The 10000-nt window shown below is 45.7% G+C and overlaps 1 protein-coding gene across 2 annotated transcripts in view; it reads left to right on the top strand.

Annotated features, from left to right (window-relative positions):
- LOC123996601 (serine/threonine-protein kinase Nek7) overlaps positions 1-10000 on the top strand; it is a 147032-nt gene that overhangs the window by 62279 nt on the left and 74753 nt on the right. For both annotated transcript variants that reach the window (XM_046300094.1, XM_046300095.1), the window contains one exon: positions 6697-6837. In XM_046300094.1, the coding sequence (XP_046156050.1) occupies positions 6697-6837 (141 nt within the window). The remainder of the gene's footprint in view (positions 1-6696; positions 6838-10000) is intronic.

Here is a 10000-nt window from a genome sequence, read left to right on the forward strand (position 1 = left end):
GGGGGGGGCGGAGCTGTTGGCCGAGGTTGGAGTAGCCAGGCGGACGGCATGGCCAGCCGTTGAGAAATGCTTGTTGAAGTTTTCGATAATCATGGGTTTATCGGTGGTGACCGTGTTACCTAGCCTCAGTGCAGTGGGCAGCTGGGAGGAGGTGCTCTTGTTCTCCATGGACTTCACAGTGTCCCAGAACTTTTTGGAGTTTGAGCTACAGGATGCAAACTTCTGCCTGAAGAAGCTGGCCTTTGCTTTCCTGACTGACTGCGTGTATTGGTTCCTGACTTCCCTGAACAGTTGCATATGTCATGCAGGTGAAAGAGGACCCAAAAGCGACTTGGCGAAAACAGAGTCTTTAATCCAGTAAAGTGAATACAATCAAAAAAACACAACTTTCACTCGAAATGACGAGGACAAACTGGAGACTCGATCTTGAACAGCAGGTGAACAGCAGGTTGCCTCGGGAAGGCACTGAACCAGACAGACTCAGACACCTGCTCACCACGCAGCATCTGAGGAAAACACGAGCATGCTTACAGGGCGATACACAAACACAGCACGGTGAAATCTAGACAAGGAACCGACAGGGCAGAAACGAATAACAAGGAGAGAAATAGGGACTTCCAGGAACAGGTGTGGGAAGACTAAATGATGATTAGGGGAATAGGAACAGCTGGGAGCAGGAACGGAACGATAGAGAGAAGAGAGAGCGAGAGAGTGAGAGAGGGAGGGGGAGAGAGAGGGATAGAAAGAGGGAAAGAACCTAATAAGACCAGCAGAGGGAAACGAATAGAATGGGAAGCACAGGGACAAGACAAGATAATAAATGACAAAACATGACAGCATATCGCGGGGACTATTCGATGTTATTGCAGTCCGCCACAGGATGTTTTTGTGCTGGTCGAGGGCAGTCAGGTCTGGAGTGAACCAAGGGCTATATCTGTTCTTGGTTCTGCATTTTTTGAACAGAGCATGCTTATCTAAGATGGTGAGGAAGTTACTTTTAAAGTATGACCAGGCATCCTCAACTGACGGGATGAGGTCAATGTCCTTCCAGGATACCCGGGCCAGGTCGATTAGAAAGGCCTGCTCACAGAAGTGTTTTAGGGAGCGTTTGACAGTGATGAGGGGTGGTCGTTTGACTGCGGCTCCGTAGCGGATACAGGCAATGAGGCAGTGATTGCTGAGATCCTGGTTGAAGACAGCGGAGGTGTATTTGGAGGGCCAGTTGGTCAGGATGACATCTATGAGGGTGCCCTTGTTTACAGATTTAGGTTTGTACCTGGTGATGTGCCTTGGCAGACTACAGCTAACCCTGATGTGCTATGGCAGACTACAGCTGACCGTGATGTGCCTTGGCAGACTACAGCTAACCCTGATGTGCCTTGGCAGACTACAGCTAACCCTGATGTGCCTTGGCAGACTACAGCTCACCGTGATGTGCCTTGGCAGACTACAGCTAACCCTGATGTGCCTTGGCAGACTACAGCTAACCCTGATGTGCCTTGGCAGACTACAGGATAACCCTGATGTGCCTTGGCAGACTACAGGATAACCCTGATGTGCCTTGGCAGACTACAGCTGACCGTGATGTGCCTTGGCAGACTACAGCTAACCCTGATGTGCCTTGGCAGACTACAGGATAACCCTGATGTGCCTTGGCAGACTACAGGATAACCCTGATGTGCCTTGGCAGACTACAGCTGACCGTGATGTGCCTTGGCAGACTACAGCTAACCCTGATGTGCCTTGGCAGACTACATCTCACCCTGATGTGCCTTGGCAGACTACAGCTGACCGTGATGTGCCTTGGCAGACTACAGCTAACCCTGTTGTGCCTTGGCAGACTACAGCTAACCCTGATGTGCCTTGGCAGACTACAGGATAACCCTAATATAATAATATAATAATATAATAATATATAATATATAATAATAATAATAATATATGCCATTTAGCAGACGCTTTTATCCAAAGCGACTTACAGTCATGTGTGCATACATTCTACGTATGGGTGGTCCCGGGGATCGAACCCACTACCCTGGCGTTACAAGCGCCATGCTCTACCAACTGAGCTACAGAAGGACCACCCTGATGTGCCTTGGCAGACTACAGGATAACCCTGATGTGCCTTGGCAGACTACAGCTGACCGTGATGTGCCTTGGCAGACTACAGCTAACCCTGATGTGCCTTGGCAGACTACAGCTAACCCTGATGTGCCTTGGCAGAATACAGGATAACCCTGATGTGCCTTGGTAGACTACAGCTGACCGTGATGTGCCTTGGCAGACTACAGCTGACCGTGATGTGCCTTGGCAGACTACAGCTAACCCTGATGTGCCTTAGCAGACTACAGCTAACCCTGATGTGCCTTGGCAGACTACCGCTGACCGTGATGTGCCTTGGCAGACTACAGCTAACCGTGATGTGTTATGGCAGACTACAGCTAACCGTGATGTGCCTCTGCGTAGAGGTGGATCAGGCAATCGCCCGCAGCAAGAGCAACATCATTGATATATACAGAGAAAAGAGTCGGCCCGAGAATTGAACCCTGTGGCACCCCCATAGAGACTGCCAGAGGACCGGACAGCATGCCCCCCGATTTGACACACTGAACTCTGTCTGCAAAGTAATTGGTGAACCAGGCAAGGCAGTCATCTGAAAAACCGAGGCTACTGAGTCTGCCGATAAGAATATGGTGATTGACAGAGTCGAAAGCCTTGGCAAGGTCGATGAAAACGGCTGCACAGTACTGTCTTTTATGGATGGCGGTTATGATATCGTTTAGTACCTTGAGCGTGGCTGAGGTGCACCCGTGACCGGCTCGGAAACCAGATTGTACAGCGGAGAAGGTACGGTGGGATTCGAGATGGTCAGTGACCTGTTTGTTGACTTGGCTTTCGAAGACCTTAGATAGGCAGGGCAGGATGGATATAGGTCTGTAACAGTTTGGGTCCAGGGTGTCTCCCCCTTTGAAGAGGGGGATGACTGCAGCAGCTTTCCATTCCTTGGGGATCTCAGACGATATGAAAGAGAGGTTGAACAGGCTGGTAATAGGGGTTGCGACAATGGCGGCAGATAGTTTCAGAAATAGAGGGTCCAGATTGTCAAGCCCAGCTGATTTGTACGGGTCCAGGTTTTGCAGCTCTTTCAGAACATCTGCTATCTGGATTTGGGTAAAGGAGCACCTGGAGAGGCTTGGGCGAGTAGCTGTGGGGTGGGGGGCGGAGCTGTTGGCCGAGGTTGGAGTAGCCAGGCGGACGGCATGGCCAGCCGTTGAGAAATGCTTGTTGAAGTTTTCGATAATCATGGGTTTATCGGTGGTGACCGTGTTACCTAGCCTCAGTGCAGTGGGCAGCTGGGAGGAGGTGCTCTTGTTCTCCATGGACTTCACAGTGTCCCAGAACTGGAGTTTGAGCTACAGGATGCAAACTCTGCCTGAAGAAGCTGGCCTTTGCTTTCCTGACTGACTGCGTGTATTGGTTCCTGACCAGAACTTTTTCCAGTAAAGTTTCAAAAAAACACAACTTTCACTCGAGCTAGGACAGGATGCAAACTTCTGCCTGAAGGCAAGAACTGGCCACCTTCACCACGCTTTCCTGACTGAAATCTAGACAAGGAACCGACAGGGCAGAAACGAATAACAAGGAGAGAAATAGGGACTCTAATCAGGGAAAAGGATCGGGAACAGGTGTGGGAAGACTAAATGATGATTAGGGGGAATAGGAACCTGGGAGCAGGAACGGAACGATGAAGAAGAGAGAGCAGTTGCATATCAGAGGGAAACGAATAGAATGGGAAGCACAGGGACAAGACAAGATAATAAATGACAAAACATGACAGCATATCGCGGGGACTATTCGATGTTATTGCAGTCCGCCACAGGATGTTTTTGTGCTGGTCGAGGGCAGTCAGGTCTGGAGTGAACCAAGGGCTATATCTGTTCTTGGTTCTGCATTTTTTGAACAGAGCATGCTTATCTAAGATGGTGAGGAAGTTACTTTTAAAGTATGACCAGGCATCCTCAACTGACGGGATGAGGTCAATGTCCTTCCAGGATACCCGGGCCAGGTCGATTAGAAAGGCCTGCTCACAGAAGTGTTTTAGGGAGCGTTTGACAGTGATGAGGGGTGGTCGTTTGACTGCGGCTCCGTAGCGGATACAGGCAATGAGGCAGTGATTGCTGAGATCCTGGTTGAAGACAGCGGAGGTGTATTTGGAGGGCCAGTTGGTCAGGATGACATCTATGAGGGTGCCCTTGTTTACAGATTTAGGTTTGTACCTGGTGATGTGCCTTGGCAGACTACAGCTAACCCTGATGTGCTATGGCAGACTACAGCTGACCGTGATGTGCCTTGGCAGACTACAGCTAACCCTGATGTGCCTTGGCAGACTACAGCTAACCCTGATGTGCCTTGGCAGACTACAGCTGATGTGCCTTGGCAGACTACAGCTCACCGATGTGCCTTGGCAGACTACAGCTAACCCTGATGTGCCTTGGCAGACTACAGCTAACCCTGATGTGCCTTGGCAGACTACAGGATGTGCCTTGGCAGACTACAGGATAACCCTGATGTGCCTTGGCAGACTACAGGATAACCCTGATGTGCCTTGGCAGACTACAGCTGACCGTGATGTGCCTTGGCAGACTACAGCTAACCCTGATGTGCCTTGGCAGACTACAGGATAACCCTGATGTGCCTTGGCAGACTACAGGATAACCCTGATGTGCCTTGGCAGACTACAGCTGACCGTGATGTGCCTTGGCAGACTACAGCTAACCCTGATGTGCCTTGGCAGACTACATCTCACCCTGATGTGCCTTGGCCCACTGAAGTCGTAACCGACTTCAGTGGGCAAATGCTCACCTTCGATTGACACAGGCATGCTGGACAAGTGTGCTCTTCACAGATGAATCCCGGTTTCTACTGTACCGGGCAGACGTATGGCATTGTGTGGGCGAGCAGTTTGCTGATGTCATCATTATGAACCGAGTGCCACATGGTTGGCTGTGGGGTTATGGCATGGGCAGGATACCAGGACAAGAACCTGAGGCCCATTGTCATGCCATTAATCCACCGCCATCACCTCATGTTTCAGCATGATCAAGCACGGCCCCATGTCACAAGCATCTGTACACAATTCCTGGAAGCTGAAAATGTCCCAGTTCTTCCATGGCCTGAATACTCACCAAACATGTCAATCATTGAGCATGTTTGGGATGCTCTGAATTGACCTGTACAACAGCGTGTTCCAGTTTACGCCAAAATCCAGCAACTTCGACACAGCCATTGAAGAGGAGTGGACAACATTCCACAGCCCGAATGTACCTAAACATAAACATCAATGCTTTTCTTAAAATCAATACACAGAAGTATATATTTTTAAACCTGCATATTTAGTTAAAAGAAATTCATGTTAGCAGGCAATATTAACTAGGGAAATTGTGTCACTTCTCTTGCATTCATTGCACGAAGAGTCAGGGTATATGCAACAGTTTGGGCCACCTGGCTCGTTGCGAACTAATTTGCCAGAATTTTACATAATTATGACATAACATTGAAGGTTGTGCAATGTAACAGCAATATTTAGAATTATGGATGCCACCCGTTAGATAAAATACGCAACGGTACCGTATTTCACTGACGTGAAATGTTTTGTTTTCGAAATGATAGTTTCTGGATTTGACCATATTAATGACCAAAGGCTCGTATTTCTGTGTTTATTATATTATAATTAAGTCTATGATTTGATAGAGCAGTCTGACTGAGCGATGGTAGGCACCAGCAGGCTCGTAAGCATTCATTCAAAATTTACTGCGTTTTCCAGCAGCTCTTAGCAATGCTTGCCTCACAGCGCTGTTTATGACTTCAAGCCTATCAACTCCCGAGATTAGGCTGGCAATACAAAAGTGTCTATAAGAACATCCAATAGTCAAAGGTATATGAAATACAAATGGTATAGAGAGAAATAGTTGACTCGTCATGATTCCTATAATAACTACAGCCTAAAACTTCTTAACTGGGAATATTGAACTAGGAGCTTTCAGCTGTTCTCATGTTCTGAGCAAGGAACTTAAACCTTAGCTTTTTTACATGGCACATATTGCACTTTTACTTTCTTCTCAAACACTTTGTTTTTGCATTATTTAAACCAAATAGAGCATGTTTCATTATTTATTTGAAACTAAATAAATAGATTATATTAAGTTAAAATGAATGTGTTCATTTTTCATTGAGTATTGTTTGTAATTCTCATATATATATATATATATATATATATATATATATATACACACACACACATTTTTAAAAAATTTGCCGATTATCTGCCTTTTTTGGTCCTCCAATAATCGGTGTCAGTATCGGCGTTGAAAAATCATAATCGTTCGACCTCTAGTCTTAACGAGGAACTTTGATCCCATATGCAGATTTTTTCGTCACTGATCATTTGGATAAATCATGGGTTTGCAGGTGTTTTGCATCGTTGAATTCTGGAAGGGGAAGGGACATAACAGTTTCCGTTTAGGGGGATAGAGACTTTACTAGTCTGGTTAGTATCTTGTCTCATACAGCTCTCCCCAGAAACTAATCAAGTGTTTGACGCAATTATACACAATTTTTGTTCTGGGTTTATGAGATTACTGCAAGGGAGAACATAATTGTGGCACTTGTGACTGTGTTCTCTGTGTTGGCTTTCAGAAGCCGCTCCAGCCGGACATGGGCCACAACTCTCTGGCTAACTTCCTGATTGAGAAGAAGATTGGGCGGGGCCAGTTCAGTGAGGTGTACCGGGCCAGGTACCTGATGGACAACACTTCCATGGCCCTTAAGAAGGTTCAGGTGAGTTATACACGCACATAAATACACACACACATACATACAGTGGGGCAAAAAAAGTATTTAGTCAGCCACCAATTGTGCAAGTTCTCCCACTTAAAAAAGATGAGGCCTGTAATTTTCATCATAGGTACACTTCAACTATGACAGACAAAATTAGATAAAAAAATCCAGAAAATCACATTGTAGAATTGTTAATGAATTTATTTTCAAATTATGGTGGAAAATAAGTATTTGGTCGCCTACAGACGAGCAAGATTTCTGGCTCACACAGACCTGTAACTTCTTCTTTAAGAGGCTCCTCTGTCCACCACTCGTTACCTGTATTAATGGCACCTGTTTGAACTTGTTATCAGTATAAAAGACACCTGACCACAACCTCAAACAGTCACACTCCAAACTCCACTATGGCCAAGACCAAAGAGCTGTCAAAGGACACCAGAAACAAAATTGTAGACCTGCACCAGGCTGGGAAGACTGAATCTGCAATAGGTAAGCAGCTTGGTTTGAAGGAATCAACTGTGGGAGCAATTATTAGGAAATGGAAGACATACAAGACCACTGATAATCTCCCTTGATTTGGGGCTCCACGCAAGGTCTCACCCCGTGGGGTCAAAATGATCACAAGAACGGTGAGCAAAAATCCCAGAACCACACGGGGGGACCTAGTGAATGACCTGCAGAGAGCTGGGACCAAAGTAACAAAGCCTACCATCAGTAACACACTACGCCGCCAGGGACTCAAATCCTGCAGTGCCAGACGTGTCCCCCTGCTAAAGCCAGTACATGTCCAGGCCCATCTGAAGTTGGCTAGAGAGCATTTGGATGATCCAGAAGAAGATTGGAAGAATGTCAGATGGTCAGAGGAAACCAAAATATAACTTTTTGGTAAAAACTCAAGAGAGAAATCTAAACATTCACGAGAGAAATGAACTCTAAAACTGTGGGACACTGGGCTGAAGGGAGTTGCTGAAACGTGGTAATTAACTGAAATGCGGCAGTTTTTTTCAGCTCAGGCAGAGATAGATCAACTTTTACTCTTGTTACGTTAGGTTAGATACACACAGACCACATGGACCGCATGAGAGAGGAATGTACACAATATAACGACGAGAGATAAAGCCTTATCTTCTTCGACGAACTAGTAAAAGGATTTTTTCTGACAGCTCCTAGTGGTTTGAGCTTTGGGCCAGTAACCGAAAGGTTGCTGGATCGAATCTCCGAGCTGCCCCCGAGCAAGGCAGTTAACCCACTGTGCCGAAGACGTGGATGTTGATTATGGCAGCCCCCCCCCCCCCTCTCTGGGGTTGGGTTACATGTGGAATATATATTTCAGTTGAATGCGTTCAGTTGTACAACTGACTAGGTATCCCCCTTCCTAAATGGGAGGACGTAACACAGTCCCGTATGGGGAGGACAGAGAGAACGTTGTCTGGCTGCTAGTGCCTGAGCAGGAACGTGATGAGGACTTTCAGGAATGAAAAATATAAGTCACCAAATCAAAAGTAATATTAACAACTAAAATATTATATTGTTTCATAGTCATTTCTACCCAGTGTGGTTCTGACAGAGACAATAGAATATTTTCAATGTTTTGGCAAATGATTGTTCACTATTTTTGGCTTTGGAATTTCCTTTCAAAAGCTCAACAATGTTTTTAATGTCGTTATTTCATAATGCTTTTAATGTTTTTTTTTTAAATGATCAAAAACAGTGATAATTTTTAAAATAATCGAACCGAAACCAAACCAACCAAGAAAAGCATTAGTTGCTCAGCACTACCAAATGCACACCATACGTACACCATACGTACACCATACGTACACCATACGTACACCATACACCATACGTACATGTATTTGGGTTCTGGAGGTGACTGTCTGTGTTGTGTTCCAGTCTTCCTTCCAGATACCCTCTCTCTCTATAGACTGCAGAAAGTTGTCTCAGAAACTAACATGGCGGTGCCTGCCACACTCATCATTTCCACCGTCATGGCAACTGTTCAACACACGTTTCTATGTTAATTCCACCATATGCTGATTCATATGTTGATTCACGCCATGTGTGTGTTCTCTGGCAGTCAGACAGATAGAGCTCTTTCTTTAGCCAGTGAGTCAAGTCACTACACTTTGCTGCCTCGTCTCGGGAACAACACTAGATTGCAGGGTCATTGAGTTCAGTCTACTGACAACCAGTTTTGGAAAAAGTACCCAATTGTCATACTTGAGGACAAGCAAGGTGAAAGTCACCCAGTACTACTTGAGTAAAAGTTTTGGGTTTGAAATATACTTAAATATCGAAAGTTAAAGTACAAGTATAAATCATTTCTAATTCCTTATTTTAAACAAAGCAGACCACATTTTTCTAGTTTTTATTTATTTACCTATAGCCAGGGGCACGCTCCAACTCGGAGACATAATTCAAAAACGAAGCATGTGTTTAGTGAGATCAGAGGCAGTAGGGATGAACAGGGATGTTCTCTTGATAAGTGTGTGAATTAGTAGTTTGTGATTCTCCAGATCGGAGGGTCATTGAGTTCAGTCTACTGACAACCTAGTTTGTGATTCTCTAGATCGGAGGGTCATTGAGTTCAGTCTACTGACAACCTAGTTTGTGATTCTCCAGATCGGAGGGTCATTGAGTTCAGTCTACTGACAACCTAGTTTGTGATTCTCTAGATCGGAGGGTCATTGAGTTCAGTCTACTGACAACCTAGTTTGTGATTCTCCAGATCGGAGGGTCATTGAGTTCAGTCTACTGACAACCTAGTTTGTGATTCTCTAGATCGGAGGGTCATTGAGTTCAGTCTACTGACAACCTAGTTTGTGATTCTCCCCACATCTAACACTATCACATGTCGTTGTCTCACCAACCACTGATGAAGTCACACGTTGTTATATTTGAAGGACATTTGAGGATATTATGTCTTGTGGACTTTATGATGACGCTGTAAACACAGAGAGGGAGAATGGTTTATTTACATCCAAGGATTCTTTTCTTTCAACTTTTTTTTACTCACTTATCTCTCTCGTGTGTGTGTGTGTGGTGTGGGGGTGTGTGTGTGTGGTGTGGGGGTGTGTGTGTGTGTGGTGTGGGTGTGTGTGTGTGTGTGGTGTGGGTATGTGTGTGTGTGTGTGTGGGGGTGTGTGTGTGTTGTGTGTGGGTG

The sequence above is a fragment of the Oncorhynchus gorbuscha genome, linkage group LG15 (genome assembly GCF_021184085.1).
Source record: "Oncorhynchus gorbuscha isolate QuinsamMale2020 ecotype Even-year linkage group LG15, OgorEven_v1.0, whole genome shotgun sequence".
NCBI lineage: Eukaryota > Metazoa > Chordata > Actinopteri > Salmoniformes > Salmonidae > Oncorhynchus > Oncorhynchus gorbuscha.